This window comes from Xenopus laevis, chromosome 1L (assembly GCF_017654675.1).
Source record: "Xenopus laevis strain J_2021 chromosome 1L, Xenopus_laevis_v10.1, whole genome shotgun sequence".
In the NCBI taxonomy this organism is placed as follows: domain Eukaryota; kingdom Metazoa; phylum Chordata; class Amphibia; order Anura; family Pipidae; genus Xenopus; species Xenopus laevis.
In genome coordinates this window covers 99123521-99143369 of record NC_054371.1, presented here as the reverse complement: position 1 = coordinate 99143369, position 19849 = coordinate 99123521, and the positions used below count along the sequence as shown (strand labels likewise).

The 19849-nt window shown below is 42.2% G+C and overlaps 1 protein-coding gene across 1 annotated transcript in view; it reads right to left on the bottom strand.

Annotated features, from left to right (window-relative positions):
* Window positions 1-14790: 14790 nt before the first annotated feature.
* hnrnpm.L (heterogeneous nuclear ribonucleoprotein M L homeolog) overlaps window positions 14791-19849 on the bottom strand; it is a 33852-nt gene continuing 28793 nt past the window's right edge. The window contains exon 16 of the mRNA XM_041560918.1: window positions 14791-15886. Coding sequence (XP_041416852.1) covers window positions 15816-15886 — 71 coding nt within the window. The 3' untranslated portion in view covers window positions 14791-15815. The remainder of the gene's footprint in view (window positions 15887-19849) is intronic.

Here is a 19849-nt window from a genome sequence, read left to right as displayed (position 1 = left end):
CAGAATGCTGTTCATCATTCCGGCAGGAAAAAGAAAAGGAGAACTGGCTTCTAAGCCCACTTTAAGTTCTTGGGTAACTAAGACCATATCCAAAGCCTATAAGGAACAGGGTAGAGCATTACCTGAGGGAGTTGAGGCACATTCCACATGAGGTTTAGCGGCCTCTTGGGCGGCAGAGGCGGGAACCTCCTCCGAGGCAATCTGTAGAGCAGCAACCTGGGTTACTCCTAATACTTTCATTAGCAAAAGAAATTCGGATGCACACCTGTTAGTTGCAATTGTTTAAAAACGACAAAACACAAGATTTAGATTCAAGGCCAGTTTATTGCAAGTGTTTTAAAAAAATAGAGCCATATTATTTCTTTTACTATGTCGTTTATTTGACACTATGTATATAATTTGTATACACTTTTGCAGATAACAGCACAAACTTGACACGTCTTGGACAATTCACACAGAGCACTGATGACACCTAGTGGTGAAAAACTATATACGTGGAATATACAAGTTACAGGACTATGGGTGATGGAAAAATATTTTCCGGGGTTAATGACGTCACTTTTGGCGCCAGATTCAAATGGGGGAGTGGTATAAAAGCACCATTTTGATGTACATGCATTATCCTTGATAAAGGCCCAAATGTGGGCCGGAACGTCGGATCTATGTACTAAATAAAGCACTTATTTTGATGAAAACATTGGTGTACGGATCCTTGCAAACAAACCTCTATATATATATATATATATATATATATATATATATATATATATATATATATATATATATATATATACTTCTCTCTTGTTGTAAGCAGCGCACACTGGATGATTTTTTAAAAGATTAATTTATTTTTCAAAATATTAAAAGCATAAAGCAAGATCAACGTTTCGGTCCTGGTCTTGGACCGTTGTCAAGATCACACCTGTTATTAAAAACAAAGCTTTATACACACATCAAGGCACTAAACAGGAAATGAGATCATTGACATTCAAATTAAGGATATCCTGTGGATCAAAGCAGTCATAGCGAACAATCATAACAAATGTGTAATAAATAGCAACAATGTTGTTTTAAACCAAAACAGTTGTAACACTCAGCAGCTATACAAATTTTTTTTATATGCTATGTAACTGTCCCAGATCTAACAGCTGTGACCGGCATGACTTATATTATTATTGCTCATCTCTGATTAAGAAAACAAGTAAGGGACAATTGTTCATTGAGACCGTGTGGCATAAGCGTATTTAGTTTTTTTATCCAAAAACACTCCTTTTGTAGGAGCATCTTGGATCGGTCCCCTCCTCTCCTAGGGGGTGGTATGTGATCAATGCCAATATATTTGAAAGTGGGTAAATGATGACCCTTTTCTAAAAAATGCTTAGCCACCGGTTTCATAGTGTAATTGTCCCTGAAAGCCGTGCTGATTGCCGAGCGATGACCATCCATTCGCTGGCGTAGGGTCAAGTCAGTTTTGCCCACATAAGACAAACCACAAGGGCAAGTGATCAGGTATATTACGTGGGTGGTTGTACATGTAATGTGGGACTTGATATTAAATCGCCTGCCAGTGTGTGGATGGGTAAAACTCTGGCCTGGGGTCATGAAACGGCATGAAGTGCAGGTAGGGCACTTAAAGCACCCATTTTTTCTTCCCGCTAGCCAATTGGTACCTTCTTTTTGGTAACACTCAATTGGATCTGTCTTAACAAGTAAATTATGCAAACTGACCCCTCTCCTATAGGATTTTGGAGTATTGGTTTTAACCCTTTATCAGCCTGCAAAATATTCCATTTCTTGTTCACAACTGACTTAATTTTCCCTGACACATCAGAGTACTGGGAGGAGAATACCAATCTCTGTGAGGGTCCCTTATTTCCATAATCACCACTCACTCTCTGTCTGGCCTTGTGTAGGGCCTGTTTAAGTACTCTTCTGGGATACCCCCTTGCTAAGAACCTACCTTCCATTTCTCCGAGTTGTATGTTCTTGCTAACTTCAGTGGAATTATTGCGCAAAACTCTACAGAACTGCGAGATCGCGAGATCGGGAGGGAGGATTTCGTTGCCGCCGGATGCTGACTGTTGAAATGAAGTAGAGTATTACGATCAGTTTTTTTTCTAAATAAAGAGTTTTTTTTTACTCTTTATTTAGAAAAAAAACTGATCGTAATACTCTACTATACTACTTGACCCTACGCCAGCGAATGGATGGTCATCGCTCGGCAATCAGCACGGCTTTCAGGGACAATTACACTATGAAACCGGTGGCTAAGCATTTTTTAGAAAAGGGTCATCATTTACCCACTTTCAAATATATTGGCATTGATCACATACCACCCCCTAGGAGAGGAGGGGACCGATCCAAGATGCTCCTACAAAAGGAGTGTTTTTGGATAAAAAAACTAAATACGCTTATGCCACACGGTCTCAATGAACAATTGTCCCTTACTTGTTTTCTTAATCAGAGATGAGCAATAATAATATAAGTCATGCCGGTCACAGCTGTTAGATCTGGGACAGTTACATAGCATATAAAAAAAATTTGTATAGCTGCTGAGTGTTACAACTGTTTTGGTTTAAAACAACATTGTTGCTATTTATTACACATTTGTTATGATTGTTCGCTATGACTGCTTTGATCCACAGGATATCCTTAATTTGAATGTCAATGATCTCATTTCCTGTTTAGTGCCTTGATGTGTGTATAAAGCTTTGTTTTTAATAACAGGTGTGATCTTGACAACGGTCCAAGACCAGGACCGAAACGTTGATCTTGCTTTATGCTTTTAATATTTTGAAAAATAAATTAATCTTTTAAAAAATCATCCAGTGTGCGCTGCTTACAACAAGAGAGAAGTGGATATTCGATATAGCGGCGGCACCTGGTTACTTCACCTTTGAGGTGTGCGCATGGCCTCACCTGGTCTCATTATAATATAGGTATTTTTCGTATACCTGGTCAGCGCACCCTATACTCTAACAATTTTGGAAGAAAATGGATGAATTCATTGACAGAACTCATTTTCAAGGAGACTATGCCGAGACCTGGCATGTAACTGAAGCTGATGCCGAACGAGTACTTTGGAATTTCAGCCACACTGAAATACCGTTCAAACAGTCGGATTCCGACATCATGCAAGAGTGGGAGAGAATAAAGAAGAAGGAGATAGATTTGGATCTGCACGGCTTGTTTCTCTCTGACTATTATCGCTCTAAAAAAATCCCTCGCGGTTTTCGGATCCGCAATGTTCCAACCATCGGCAGATCCAATCCGGATTTTTGTAAAAAGTGGGTCGGAGTTCTAAATCGTTGCTCACTGGATCTCATGGTGCTTGTCATCGAGGAAGTATCCGGGGAGTTAGTAAAGACCCGGAAGTCCCTTGCGGCCCTCGAGACGGAACACAGCGCTGTGGTAAATGACGCTAATGAAACACTTATACGAACAAGAACTCTGGTGGAGCAGTAAAAACAAGAGCTGCTGCGCTTCAAGCGCGAAAAACTACGCAGAGTTAACGACGATTACGCACAGTTTCGGGTTTACCGATGGCTTACAGGGGAGAAAGACGGATTCCAAATGCCCCAGCGTCCACGATGGCGCAAACGAGCGAAATTGGTGCGCCCTACTAATTCAGTTGATGTAAGCTCCGGAGATTCCGATCCTGATGAGGCGGCTGCGGGTAAAGTAACCACTAATGTTAATACACGGGAAGCTAATGTCATTAGTGGGGAAATCCCTTTTTTAGAGAACACTCTAGCGGCTCCCGGAAAACCCCCCACTGGAAGGGAAAACCTAAGAAGCATCACACGAGGAGGGGGCAGAGGAGGAAGGGGCCGCAAGACCTAGAAATCCCTATTTTCAACCTATCCCAGCATACTTTAACTGAAGGGGAACAGAGTTTATTAAAGAAGGGATTAACCTTTGTGCCCACCACCCCTCTAAAACAGTTCGACTGGGAAGTAGATTTCTTCAAATTCTGTAGACTGTTATGTTTAAAGGACATTTTCCGGGATAACACGGAGGAAAAGCAGCCTGCACAATTGAAACTTAAAAGTCTGTACAACCCTACGCTGACGAATCCGGCCATTAAACTGTTTAAACAGGATGTGGAAAACAAGGTTTTTTCTATTATTAACTCACATAAATCTAGAAATAACTTAACTAGGGTCGAAAGTGCTGCCATAGACTCATTATCCAAAGACAGCCGAATAGTGATCCGCCCAGCTGACAAGGGTGGGGGGATAGTTTTGTTAAACTATGATGATTACCAAGGTGAAATCATTAAACAATTGTCAGACCCTAAGGTTTACAGAGTGTTGAAAGGAGACCCTGTTAATACTTTCAAGAAACAGGTGGATCAGTGTATCAAATTGGCCCATGATGATGGCCTGATCACTAATGATCTGAGGGCATTCTTAAATACTGACTTTCCCAAATGCCCCATTTTATACTCTTTGCCAAAGGTTCATAAAAATCCAACAACGCCCCCAGGACGCCCCATTGTGTCCAGTAGAGATAGTTTACTATATCCAATTGGAATATTCATCGATTCAGTTTTACAGCCTGTTGTACAAACCACCCCAACATACTTGAGAGACACTCCCCATCTTTTGAGACTCATTAATGAGTTCAATGTGGGTGAAGAGGAGAATATCACTATTGCTAGCATGGATGTTGTAAATCTATATACCTGCATTCCTCATGACATGGGTGTTGAGGCTGTTCGTAGAACTGTGATACAAAGTGATGTATATGTAGGTCCTAATGTTGATTTTGTTTTACAATTATTGCAGATGTGTCTTTGCATGAATTATTTTAGATTTGAGAGCACTTACTATATGCAGGTGTCAGGCACCGCCATGGGAGCGGCCATGGCACCTGCATATGCTAATTTATTCATGCACCAATTTGAGCAAAACAACATCATGCCAAAGTTTGGAGAACAATGTTTATTCTTCAAACGCTATATCGATGACATATTAATCATATGGCGGGGTAGTGAAACTTCATTTACTGATATGGTGTCATATCTAAATAACCTTGACAGCCCAGTGAAATTTACAGCGACGACCAGCACTACCAATATTCAATTTTTGGACATACAAATTACACGTAAAGGGCACAAATTTGATTACTCTTTATTTAGAAAAAAAACTGATCGTAATACTCTACTTCATTTCAACAGTCAGCATCCGGCGGCAACGAAATCCTCCCTCCCGATCTCGCAGTTCTGTAGAGTTTTGCGCAATAATTCCACTGAAGTTAGCAAGAACATACAACTCGGAGAAATGGAAGGTAGGTTCTTAGCAAGGGGGTATCCCAGAAGAGTACTTAAACAGGCCCTACACAAGGCCAGACAGAGAGTGAGTGGTGATTATGGAAATAAGGGACCCTCACAGAGATTGGTATTCTCCTCCCAGTACTCTGATGTGTCAGGGAAAATTAAGTCAGTTGTGAACAAGAAATGGAATATTTTGCAGGCTGATAAAGGGTTAAAACCAATACTCCAAAATCCTCCATTGATGGCCTATAGGAGAGGGGTCAGTTTGCATAATTTACTTGTTAAGACAGATCCAATTGAGTGTTACCAAAAAGAAGGTACCAATTGGCTAGTGGGAAGAAAAAATGGGTGCTTTAAGTGCCCTACCTGCACTTCATGCCGTTTCATGACCCCAGGCCAGAGTTTTACCCATCCACACACTGGCAGGCGATTTAATATCAAGTCCCACATTACATGTACAACCACCCACGTAATATACCTGATCACTTGCCCTTGTGGTTTGTCTTATGTGGGCAAAACTGACTTGACCCTACGCCAGCGAATGGATGGTCATCGCTCGGCAATCAGCACGGCTTTCAGGGACAATTACACTATGAAACCGGTGGCTAAGCATTTTTTAGAAAAGGGTCATCATTTACCCACTTTCAAATATATTGGCATTGATCACATACCACCCCCTAGGAGAGGAGGGGACCGATCCAAGATGCTCCTACAAAAGGAGTGTTTTTGGATAAAAAAACTAAATACGCTTATGCCACACGGTCTCAATGAACAATTGTCCCTTACTTGTTTTCTTAATCAGAGATGAGCAATAATAATATAAGTCATGCCGGTCACAGCTGTTAGATCTGGGACAGTTACATAGCATATAAAAAAATTTGTATAGCTGCTGAGTGTTACAACTGTTTTGGTTTAAAACAACATTGTTGCTATTTATTACACATTTGTTATGATTGTTCGCTATGACTGCTTTGATCCACAGGATATCCTTAATTTGAATGTCAATGATCTCATTTCCTGTTTAGTGCCTTGATGTGTGTATAAAGCTTTGTTTTTAATAACAGGTGTGATCTTGACAACGGTCCAAGACCAGGACCGAAACGTTGATCTTGCTTTATGCTTTTAATATTTTGAAAAATAAATTAATCTTTTAAAAAAATCATCCAGTGTGCGCTGCTTACAACATGAGAGAAGTGGATATTCGATATAGCGGCGGCACCTGGTTACTTCACCTTTGAGGTGTGCGCATGGCCTCACCTGGTCTCATTATATATATATATATATATATATATATATATATATACATATATATATATATATATATATAGATACTACTCAAAACATACAGGACTAATGAAAAAAATAGAAATAAATGGCAGACACAAACAACTAATAGAATGAGATTTATTTCGACATATAACCTTGAAGAGATAGAAGAAATTGGTTACACACGGTTGGGACATACATATGTGGTGCCAATATATGTAAATGTTGTAAATTCATAAAAACATCTAAGGAGATACAAAGCACTACTAACAGGAAAATATATGAGAATAGGACCTATGCCAACTATCGGACAACCAATGTTATATACCTTGCTACCTGTCGGTGTGGCAAACAATATGTTGGGAAGACAACTAGAAACTTCAAAGATAAGAGTCCTAGGGCATTTAGCATGTATTAATAGAAAATGTATATCTTCAGCCATTGTAGAACAAATAATTGATGAACATGGGGCTAATGAACATTTTGTTTCATTTCAGGTTATTAAAATTTGAGAGTGGAAAAGAGAAAATGAGACTGATAAACTATTTTGACGTGAGGAAGCTTTAAGGAGAGATTGATGAACCTGCGACCAGATGGCTTTAAAGTCATGGACCAGTGAGTCCGCCTCAGGAAACTCCACTTTAAGGAAAGTAGTTGGAAGTGCAGAAGGAGTGTAACCAAAAACAGTGAAAAAAGGAACAGCCCAAAGAATCGTGATTTAAATTATTATGAGCAAACTCAGCCCAAGGAAGAAGTTCAACCCAATTGCTCTGATTTTGGGAAATAAAACATCGCAGGGACTGTTCCAAAGTTTGATTGGTCCTTTCTATCTGACAATTACTTTGAGGATGTTAAGCAGAGGAAAATTTTTATTTGATCCCCAACAGCTTAGTGAAGGATTGCCAGAACCTGGAAATGAACTGCAGACCACGGTCCGACACAATAGATTGAGGAACATCGTGCAGATGAAAAAGTTCCTTGATAAAAACCTGGGCCAGGACAGCAGCTGAAGGAAGCTTCTTTAGAGAATGAAATGAGCCATCTTTGAAGATCTGTCGACCACCACTAGAATAGTAATAATTCCAAAGGATTTAGGCAACTCCACCACGAAATCCATGGCAATGTCCAACCAGGGTTGGGCAGGAATAGGCGAGGGTGGAAGAAGACCACAAGATAATGAACAAGGAATTTTCTGTTGTGCACAGACAGAACAGGCCGAAACAAAAAGCTTGACATCCTTGGCAAGTGAAGGCCACCAACAGTATTTAGACACAAACTCGTGTGTCTTTTTAACTCAAGGATGACCAGAAATTTTTGATGAATGAGCCCACTTGAGAACTTGAGGAACCATTTGTTGAGGAATGAATAACTTCCCTGACAGGCATTCAGGAGGAGCATCCAAAGAAGCACATTCAGATCAGGACAAAGAAGTAGGAGCCACAATAAACTCAGAGAATAATAGGGCAGGGTGGGGAATGATTGACCTCCTTTTCCATGAGACATCTAGATAGAACAGCCTTCATATTCTTAGACCCTGTTCGATAAGATATTAGAGAATTAAATCTAGAGAAGAAAAGAGCCCACAAAGCTTGACGAGGGTTAAGTCTTCTGGCAGAAGAAATATATTATAGATTCTTGTGATCTGTCATACTGGAAATAGGTTGATTAGCACCCTCCAACAAGCGACGCCATTCCTCCAGAGCGAGTTTTACTGCTAATAATTCGCGGTTGCCCACATCGTAATTTCTCTCTGCTAAAGAAAGTCTGTGGAAAAAATAAGCACAAGGGTGAAGAGTTTTTTGGAAATCCACTCTCTGCGAGAGAACGGCACCTACACCCACCTTGGAGGCATCCACCTCTAAAATAAACGGACGAGCTGGATCAGGATGAATGAGTATAGGAGCAGAAGTGAATAATTGTTTAAGCTTACAAAAAGCCTATTGCCCCTTCGGAGTCCATGAAGTCTTGTATGGTTTTTTCATGAGCGCTATAATGGAAACCACAGTTTGAGAGAAATTCTTTATGAATTTACGCTAAAAATTGGCAAAGCCCAAAAATCGCTGTATGGCTTTCAAGAATTGGGAACTGGCCAATTCAGAACAGCAGAGACCTTGACAGGATCCATCTCAAAGTAACGTATCCCAAAAAGGAGATACTGGTCTTGTGGAACTCACACTTCTCATGCTTTACATAGAGGCAATTTTTTCTTAGTTTGTCCAAAACCTGTTTTACTTGAGCCACATGATCTGAAAGTGAAGAAGAGTAAACTATAATATCGTCTAGATATACGACACAGGACTACAACAAATCACAGAGCACATCATTGATAAAAGCAGGGGCATTGCATAAGCCGAAGGGCATGACCAAGTATTCATAGTGACCATCCTGGGTATTGAACACTGTCTTCCATTCATCTCCCTAGCGGATACGTATCAAGTTGTAGGCTCCCCATAAATCAAGTTTGGTAAAGACTTTGGCTCCTCTTAACCTATCAAAGAGCTCCGGAATGAGTGGAAGAGGGTACCAGATCTTAACTGCTATCTTATTCAAAGCACGATAGTAGATACAAGGTCTAAAACTGCCATCCTTCTTCTGCACAAAAAATAACCCGGCTCCAGCACCTGAAGTACACTAACTAATTAAACCTTTGGATAAGTTCTCCAAAATGTATTTCTTTATAGCTAGTGTTTCAGGAACAGATAGGGGATATGTTCTTCCCCTCTGAGGAATAGCACCGGGTAACAAATCAACAGGACAATCGTAAACCCGATGTGGAGCTAGAATCTCAGCATTCTTCTTCTCAAAGACATCTGTGAATTATTTATATACGTCTGGAAGAAGACTAGCGGTTGTGGACAAAGAGGAAGCAGAGACAGGAACAACGGAGGAGAAGATACAATTTGAGAGACAAGCGGTGAGTTCTCCGGAAGACCAATCGAAAGAGGGATTATGTAACCAAAGCCAGGGGAACCCCAGAATTATGGGAGTTAGAAAACGAAAGACTGTTACAAAGGTTTTACTGGATTGGGGTACACTGAGATGTGAAACAGTATTGTGATTCCTGTCCCATTTGTCAGTTAACGGCCTCAATGCCACATTTCAAAAGTCCCCTGGTACCCTTGCCTATAATTGAGGTACCTTTTGACAGGATTGCCATGGATCTGGTAGGCCCTTTAGTCAGATCTGTTAGGGGACACCAATATATCCTTGATGTACTTGAATATGCCACGCGGTATCCTGAGGCAATCCCAAGGAATGACTCATCAAAAAGCATTGCCAAAGAGTTGGTTTTGATGTTTACATGTACAGGGATCCCAAGGGAAATCCTTACTGACCAGGGTACACCCTTTATGTCAAAGTTAACAAAAGAATTATGTAAATTACTCGAAATCACCCAATTGCGTACCTCAGTGTACCACCCCCAAACAGATGGACTGGTAGAGAGGTTCAAAAAAACGCTAAAAGGCATGTTAAAGAGGGTGGTAGCCACAGATGGAAAGGACTGGGATTGCCTTTTACCCTACCTCATGTTTGCCATACGGGAGGTGCCCCAAGCTACGACTGGGTTCTCACCCTTTGAACTGGTGTATGGGAGACATCCAAGGGGTCTCCTGGATATTGCTAAGGAGACCTGGGAACAGGAAGCCACTCCCTTTAAGAGTATAATCGAACATATGAGCCAAATGCAAAGTAGAATTGAAAAGGTTATGCCTATTGTATGGGAACATTTACACCAGGCTCAAGAGGCCCAGTCCCGGGTGTATAATCGTTTCATCCGGGGGATATAGTACTGGTTCTTGTTCCCACAGTAGAAAGTAAATTCTTAGCAAAATGGCTGTAAGGAAGGCTTACCCTGGTGGCCTAGTGGGCAGCGGGGCCCACCGCCGTGTTCTCGGCGTGGACGCCTGCTGCGCTGCTTCCTTCTCCTGTGCAGGCTGTCTGAAACTACTCTGACCTCTCCAATCCTGACCTTGCCTGTCTGAAACTACGTTGATCTCTCCAATCCTGAAACCTTGGCCTGTCCTCTGACTATTCTACGATCTCTATCCTGATTCTGGCCTGTCCGACTATTCTATCTGCTTGTGCTGGCCTGGCCAGCCTGTTCCTGGTGGCTTCCTATCTTCCAGCATCCTTGTAAACAGTCGTGCCCCATTGCCTGCCAGAACTTACGCCTTGCACCTCTCGTTAAGTCCAGGTGGCATCTGAGTAAGCCGAGGGCTTCTCCCGAGGCCAAAGGCGGTTACTTAACTGGTGATGTACGAGCCGACACCAGGGAGCTTGGCATCTGCTCTGGTGTTGGGTGCTGACCGTGACAATGGCATTGTAGAGAAGGTAGGAGAAGTCAATTACAGGGTTCATCAACCTGGGAAAAGGAAACCCTACCAAGTGTATCATGTAAATTTGATTAAGCCCTGGAAGGACCATGAGACCCTGGCGGCTGTAACCTTCCCTATGGAAACAGCAGATAGTTCGGTCCCAGAGGTAAAAATATCTGAGACCCTGTCGCCAAGTCAGACGCAAGAGGTAAAATACTGCTTACAGAGAAAAAAGGATGTGTTTTCAGAGTTGCCAGGGTGAACCATGGTGATTAACCATGAGATTATAACAGAACCTGGGGTAAAAGTAAACTTGAAACCTTATAGGGTACCTGAGGCTCACAGGCAGGCAATCTCGGAGAAAGTTAAAAAGATGTTAGAGCTTCGGGTAATAGAAGATTCATGCAGTGAGTGGTCTAACCCCATTGTCTTAATGCCTAAGCCAGATGGCAGTCTCCGTTTTTGTAATGATTTCAGAAAATTGAATGAAGTCTTTAAATTTGACACATACCCCTTCCCCAGAGTGGATGAGCTAATTGAGAGGTTTGGCCCAGCAAGGTATATAACCACCCTTGACCTTACAAAAGGTTACTGGCAAGTGCCATTAACTGACAGAGCCAAAGAGAAAACTGCCTTTTCTACCCCTGAAGGGTTATTTCAGTACAAGGTACTGCCTTTTGGTTTGCATGGGGCCCCAGCTACATTTCAAAGGCTGATGGACCATGATCTTAAGCCCCATCATAAATATGCCTTTGCCTATCTTGATGACGTAGTCATCTTTAGTACAGATTGGCAAGGTCACTTACCCAGGGTTCAGGCTGTTCTGGATTCAATCAGAGCTGCTGGTTTAACAGCCAACCCAAAAAAATGTGCCCTTGGGCTAGAAGAGGCCCATTACCTGGGATATGTAATTGGCAGGGGAGTAATTAAGCCCCAGATACACAAAAGTGAGGCTATACAAAACTGGCTCCAACCACTGTCAAAAAACAAGTAAGAGCTTTTCTAGGAATGGTGGGCTACTACAGCAGATGTGTGCCCAATTTTGCCACTATTGCAGCCCCACTAGAGTAAACTAGAGGGAGAAAGTCTACCATGGTTACATGGAACCCAGAAGCAGAGACAGCATTTCATACTGTAAAAACTGCTCTGTGTAAATGCCCAGTTTTGATCACCCCTGATTTTAACCGTGAATTCATAGTTCAAACAGATGCCTCAGAGGTGGGTCTAGGCGCCCTTTTGTCCCAGATGATCAGGGGTGTAGAACACCAAGTGGCCTACCTTAGCAGAAAGCTAACATCAGGGGAAAGAAATTATGCCATTGTGGAAAAGGAGTGCCTGGCCATTAAGTAGGCTCTAGAAGCCCTAAAGTACTGTCTCTTAGGGCGCAAAGCAGAGGGGGAGGATATGTAGCATGGTTGGAAAAATCATAGATGGGAAGTATATCCCTCCCAGAATCCTCTATGAAGCAGTACAGAGGGCTGTGAAAATGAGGCTCTGAGCAGCAGTGAAGGATGATTAGCCTCACCTGGAGTAAAAAGGTGGGGGCTCAATTAAGGCTGCTCTCTGCCCTGTTCTGTGAGTGAGAGAGAAAGGAGAGCTACGAATGCGGTATTGGAAAAGATTTTTCAGTTTGACTGCATGCCCCTGTGTTATTTAGCATAAGGAGTTTACTGCTGGATACTTAAGGTTTTCCCACAAGGGGGCAAGGTCCCTGGTAGCAAGGATTGGCTACAAGCTTCTGCCCTAAAGTGCTTTGGGAGTGAGCTGCACCTGCTTCAAAGAGAAAGCACAGGGAATCTCCTATGGACTGTTAGTGAACTTTTTATTTTGCTTGTTGGATTTAACTTGCCCAAGTGGGGCTGTGGATACTTTGGGAAAGGTCATTTTCTTTACCAGAAAAGCTGTAACTATTTTCTTTACTGCTTCCCCAAACATTATGAACTTTTATGTTTCTATGCAAGCTGCTGTGTAGAATAAAATCACATGCAAAGTTCATCTGGAAACCCATTGTACTGTCTCTTATATGTGAGAAAAGCAGCTGCTGCTACTACCTAAAGAATGATTCCCCCACAAAGGATAAAGGCGTTTAAATCGGCAATTTGATTTGTCAGCTTTCAGGGTGGTCCCATTCAGTTTGGATAATACCGTCCTATTGTGGGGCAGAAACATGGAAAAGCTTTTCTTCTGGTGCAAGGGAAGAGTCAGCGGTGGTATCTGCACCCTTAAGAGCTAAACATTGAAGTACCCCCCAAAACTGAGTCAATGTTGTCCGGAGAGGAATGTGCTGAATCCTCTCAATCCTCTGTCTCTTCCTTGAATAATTCCCCTTCACTTAAGGGCTTGTTGTACCAAGTGAGGGTGGCGCACTCTTGTTTAAGCCCCCTTGATCAAGTTTGTCCAATAGTTTATCCAGGCAGGCCGCCAGTTTGGGAAAGCCTGTGGATAAATGTAAGGTTCAGGCCAGGGTGTCATGGCTGGATGTGGAGAGCTGGACAGGTACTGCTTGGGGTAGGGTAACCTGTGGCCCTGGACCAGACTGAGAGGGTGCTGCAGACGGACCCTGGGATTAAGGGGGTGCATCTGCCAAAGGCTTGGCACAGGCTGCACATACAGGGTCTTTACGCCCAAATGGGTTTGGCGAGGGGTCAATGTATAAAAATAGGGGTGTGGAAGCACTCTAAAGGCTAAGTAATAGTATATTTAAGTATAAAGGAAGTGCTAGTTCCAATGCACATTCCCTGGGCCCCTGTCTCAAAAGTAAGTTTACAAAACAGGGGCTTTCAGTTACAAAGCCATGATCATAAAGTTGAAAAGCCACCATACCACGTCAAGGTAAACCCCACATGGCGGTCCCTAACTTGTTTGCCTTTCGGCCATAGTATAAAAAGTCTTACTGCATAGTAGCATTCAGTGTAATCAGTGTCTGTTGAACCTTGGTTTCAGTGAAAAGGATCTATCCTCCCCCGCCAGTATGCGGCTTTTAAGGGAGAGGCATTGTCCAACCAACGCCCATTTTTAAAAATATAGGGCCCCATTAGTTTAAGGGGGGGTATGGGGTGCTATTAAAAACCACATGAAGCTCAGCCACAGCTTCTGGCAACAATACAATGTATAAAAATAGGGGTGTGGAAGCACTCTAAAGGCTAAGTAATAGTATATTTAAGTATAAAGGAAGTGCTAGTTCCAATGCACATTCCCTGGGCCCCTGTCTCAAAAGTAAGTTTACAAAACAGGGGCTTTCAGTTACAAAGCCATGATCATAAAGTTGAAAAGCCACCATACCACGTCAAGGTAAACCCCACATGGCGGTCCCTAACTTGTTTGCCTTTCGGCCATAGTATAAAAAGTCTTACTGCATAGTAGCATTCAGTGTAATCAGTGTCTGTTGAACCTTGGTTTCAGTGAAAAGGATCTATCCTCCCCCGCCAGTATGCGGCTTTTAAGGGAGAGGCATTGTCCAACCAACGCCCATTTTTAAAAATATAGGGCCCCATTAGTTTAAGGGGGGGTATGGGGTGCTATTAAAAACCACATGAAGCTCAGCCACAGCTTCTGGCAACAATACAATGTATAAAAATAGGGGTGTGGAAGCACTCTAAAGGCTAAGTAATAGTATATTTAAGTATAAAGGAAGTGCTAGTTCCAATGCACATTCCCTGGGCCCCTGTCTCAAAAGTAAGTTTACAAAACAGGGGCTTTCAGTTACAAAGCCATGATCATAAAGTTGAAAAGCCACCATACCACGTCAAGGTAAACCCCACATGGCGGTCCCTAACTTGTTTGCCTTTCGGCCATAGTATAAAAAGTCTTACTGCATAGTAGCATTCAGTGTAATCAGTGTCTGTTGAACCTTGGTTTCAGTGAAAAGGATCTATCCTCCCCCGCCAGTATGCGGCTTTTAAGGGAGAGGCATTGTCCAACCAACGCCCATTTTTAAAAATATTTTTATACATTGGCGAGGGGTCATTTGCAGCATAAAATACAAGCCAAATACATAACTTTAGATTGAGCATGTGCCCCTCTGGTAAATGGACCCTCCTGATTGTCTGACATGGTGAAATGTTTCTTAGACATAAAATGGACTAGGATAGGGAAGTAATAGAAACTTCTGGTGAGGTTTTCCCTTAGTTTCTTCTCCCCACAGTGTGTGCCCCACCTGAGCAAGTGCAATCCCACTTATTCCCCTTGCTCTCAAATAGTTGTGCCCCGTTAGAAGTAACCTGTCCAGGTGTTGTATGTCGAGTGGGTTCTCCTTGGAGCTTAACATATTTGGATGACGAGTGGTAACTCTCTGGTTCTCCTTTCAATATGGAGAGCGGCAGTTGAGCGGGGGCTAGCAATATAAGTCACAGATGCGAGTTGGGGAAGTGACGTCAGTACCGCGTAACCAGGAGACGGCGCGAATCACAGCGGAAGAGTCGCCCAGAATTCCCACCCCTTAGGCACCGGGTTTGCATAAACTTAGGGCTCAGAAGGCAACTGGGGCTGCTGGCACGCATAGTTGCGCTTAAGGGGGAAACTTACTCACCGAGTCCAGGTGACTCGAGTCAGGCACATAAAGCTATGACAAGCGGAGCCCTTCCCTTAGGTCCTTGTTCCTGGCTAGTGCTGGGCAGCAGGTCTGGACTGAGAATTAAGATAGGCCCTAGCATTTCAGGTACACAGAGGCCTAATCAGCCCACAGAGAGACCTAAACAGCCCACTAAATACTGACTTTCTATGGCACCTTATTGTAGCCCCTCTGGCATTTGCCAGAACCCACAGATTGCCAGTCCAGGCCTGCTGGGCAGTGCTCTATCCATCCATGGATACCCTGTAGAGGCAGTCCTGCATGAAAAGCTCTCTCTGGCAACTCCTGGTGCCAGACTGCTGAAAAAAATGTTGAACAAAGGGAGATGGTTGGGTCTCCATGAGCACACTGAAAAAACCAACTATAGTAAAGTGGGGTAGAGCTTTCAACTTCTTTCAGTGTCCTGCCTCCTGGTGGTGGATGCTATACCCCACGGTCCCTGTGTCCCACAGATCTCTGCAAGAAAAAAAAAAGAAGCCTTTATTGTTTCATGGCTTAGTCCAAGCGTGTAGCAACGTTTCAAGCCATTTCCCAGCTCTTTTTCAAGCAAACGCTCCCTGAACTTCCTTTAAAAGACATTCGAACAGCACCAACTGTTTCCACATACAAATAAATCATCATAATTGGAAACAATTTACAAATGAACATTGAAAATGGATACAATTGTTTCAAAGTAGATATAACAAAATGGCATTAGTACTTATCTGTTCATCATCCAAATTATTCACAAAATGTCAGATTTAGATCCATAAAAAATCCAGAATTACTGGAAAATTGCCTGTAGGTGTGAACAGATGGGGCTGTTCTAATGTTTTTAAAAGGGAATATATCAGTTTGCTTTAAAGAGAGCCGGGAGAGTCTTAAACCTTTGCTACACGCTTGCTCGAAACCACAAAACTTCTACTTTACAGAGCACTTGTAAGGCCCCATCTAGAATATGCCGTACAGTTTTGGTCTCCAACATTCAAACAGGACATTATTGTATTAGAGAGGCTACAGCAAAGGGCAACTAAGCTGGTAAAAGGTATGGAAAATCTTAGTTATGAGGAAAGACTGGTCAAATTGGGATGTTCACGCTGGAGAAAAGGCGCTTAAAGGAACAATTCAGTGTGAAAAAAAACCAAAAAACTGTGCAAATAGGCTGTGCAAAATAAAAATATGTTTTGAATGTAGTTAGGCAAAAATGTAATGTATAAAGGATGGAGTGACTGGATGTGTAACAATAGCCAGAACACTACTTCCTGCTTTTCAGCTCTATAACTGAGTTAGTCAGCCACATTTTACATAATCTGTTCAGTGAGTTTGCAATTGATCTTCAGCATGCAGCTCAGATTCAAAAGCAACAAAGCCTATTTACCCAGTTTTTATTTTTACACTGAACATTGAAGACATGATAAATATACAGTGGTGTGAAAAACTATTTGCCCCCTTCCTGATTTCTTATTCTTTTGCATGTTTGTCACACTTAAATGTTTCTGCTCATCAAAAACCGTTAACTATTAGTCAAAGATAACATAATTGAACATATATGCAGTTTTTAAATGAAGGTTTACGTTATTAAGGGAGAAAAACAAACCCCTACATGGGCCTGTGTGAAAAAGTGATTGCCCCCCTTGCTAAAAAATAACTTAACTGTGGTTTATCACACCTGAGTTCAATTTCAAAGGTTATAAAGCCATTTCTAAAGCTTTGGGACTCCAGCGAACCACAGTGACAGCCATTATCCACAAATGGCAAAAACATGGAACAGTGGTGAACCTTCCAAGGAGTGGCCGGCCGACCAAAATTACCCCAAGAGCGCAGAGACAACTCATCCGAGAGGCCACAAAAGACCCCAGGACAACATCTAAAGAACTGTAGGCCTCACTTGCCTCAATTAAAGTGATACTGACACTAAAAAATGAATTTTAGCATATGAATGTACATTAAATGTTACCTATAGGTCACGTTGATCATTTTTTGCCGAGAGGTTTGTTTTTGTATAGAATTGTTAGTTGAAGTTCCTAAGCCTGACTCTCTGACTTTGCCAACCTGAATGTCCCATCTCAGCCTGTTAGTTACAGTTTCTAATGCCAACGGACTCCTGCGGCACAAATATGGCAGCCCCCTCATACAGTAACATGGGGGATCAGACAGGTAATGTAAAAGCATCATGCAAATACTTTATGGCAAAGTTAGAAGTAGCTTGCAAAGCCACCATAAGAGAGAGACTGGGCAAAAACGGCCTGCATGGCAGATTTCCAAGGCGCAAACCACTTTTAAGCAAAAAGAACATTAAGGCTCGTCTCAATTTTGCTAAAAAACATCTCAATGATTGCCAAGACTTTTGGGAAAATACCTTGTGGACCGATGAGACAAAAGTTGAACTTTTTGGAAGGTGCGCGTCCCGTTACATCTGGCGTAAAAGTAACACAGCATTTCAGAAAAAGAACATCATAACAACAGTAAAATATGGTGGTGGTAGTGTGATGGTCTGGGGTTGTTTTGCTGCTTCAGGACCTGGAAGACTTGCTGTGATAGATGGAACCATGAATTCTACTGTCTACCAAAAAATCCTGAAGGAGAATGTCCGGCCATCTGTTCGTCAACTCAAGCTGAAGCGATCTTGGGTGCTGCAGCAGGACAATGACCCAAAACACACCAGCAAATCCACCTCTGAATGGCTGAAGAAAAACAAAATGAAGACTTTGGAGTGGCCTAGTCAAAGTCCTGACCTGAATCCTATTGAGATGTTGTGGCATGACCTTAAAAAGGCGGTTCATGCTAGAAAACCCTCAAATAAAGCTGAATTACAACAATTCTGCAAAGATGAGTGAGCCAAAATTCCTCCAGAGCGCTGTAAAAGACTCGTTGCAAGTTATCGCAAACGCTTGATTGCAGTTATTGCTGCCAAGGGTGGCCCAACCAGTTATTAGGTTCAGGGGGCAATTACTTTTTCACACAGGTTTGGATTTCTTTTCTCCCTAAATAATAAAAACCCTCATTTAAAAACTGCATTTTGTGTTTACTTGTGTTATCTTTGACTAATAGTTAAATGTGTTTGATGATCAGAAACATTTTGTGTGACAAACATGCAAAAGAATAAGAAATCAGGAAGGGGGGCAAATAGTTTCACACCACTGTATAAGGGGATCGTATAATAATCGCTCTAATGCTTTATTTACCAGTAGGCCTTTCCAGCTGACACAAGGTCACCCATTCCAATTAGAAGAAAAGAGGTTCCACCTATACATTTGGAAGAGTTTTTTTTTTTTTTACAGCGAGAGCTGTGAAGATGTGGAATGCTCTCCCTAAATCAGTTGTACAGGAGGATACATTAGATAGCTTTAAGAAGGGGTGGGATTGCTTTTTAGCAAGTGAGGGAATACAGGGTTATGGGAGATAGCTCATAGTTCAAGTTGATCCAGGGACTAGTCAGATTGCCATTTGAGTCAGGAAGGAATTTTTTCCCCCTCTGAGGCAAATTGGAGAGGCTTCAGATGTTTTTTTTTGCCTTCCTCTGGATCAACCAGCAGATTAAAAAGAAAACGAAAAGATTGAACTTGATGACGCGTGTCTTTTTTCAACCTTACTTACTATGTTACTATGAAACAAAGGCTTTTTAATCCATCAAAAGGTGCTGTTCTTTGTTCTTATACGACATGCATGTCCAAAGTCCAGCCCGCGGGCTAATTTGCGGCCGTTTTCAAATTTACACCAGCCCTCAGCCTCCATCATGAAATTAACAATGTGGCCCGCCAGCACAGTGCGATCAGGAATTGCGTAGCAGTAATATTTGGGCACATTAGTGAAATGATCTGTCACTTTTGTTTACACAGCTGCCTGTGTGCTGAAGATGTTGGCAATAGACACGTACTAAAGTATGCGAGAACGGCGCGTCACTACATACCAGTACGTGTCTATTGCCAACATCTTCAGCTGTATAGACCAAGTGTCGGATCATTTCACTAATGTGCCCAAATATTACTGCTACTCGATTCCTTGTTTAAATTATGTTAATGGTTCAAAGAATGTCAGGCTGAATGGTCGGCCCCCCACACATTTTCACCTCACCAACTCAGGCCCTCGTTGCAAAAGGTTTGGAAAACCCTGTTATACGAGTATATCAGTGGATTGTGGCCACAACAGAATGTGCACCCGTCTCTTTAAGGAATGTTGCGCTAACTTGGAATTTATGATTCATGGGAAAACTATATACAAGAAAAAAATGTGCAAATAAAAGTGCCAAGAATGAGATGCAATAAAGGGACACGAGTTTAGTGACCGGGAAAAGCTGCAGAAAGACAGAGTCGGATATGGCTGGTATCAGAAAAGCAGAGTTCTGCTTATTACTCATTAGGATCATCAGACATCCAGAGGTAGAGGAAAGGGCAGGTCTAGAGATGATTATTGTAGAGATTTAATCCAAATGCTACATGT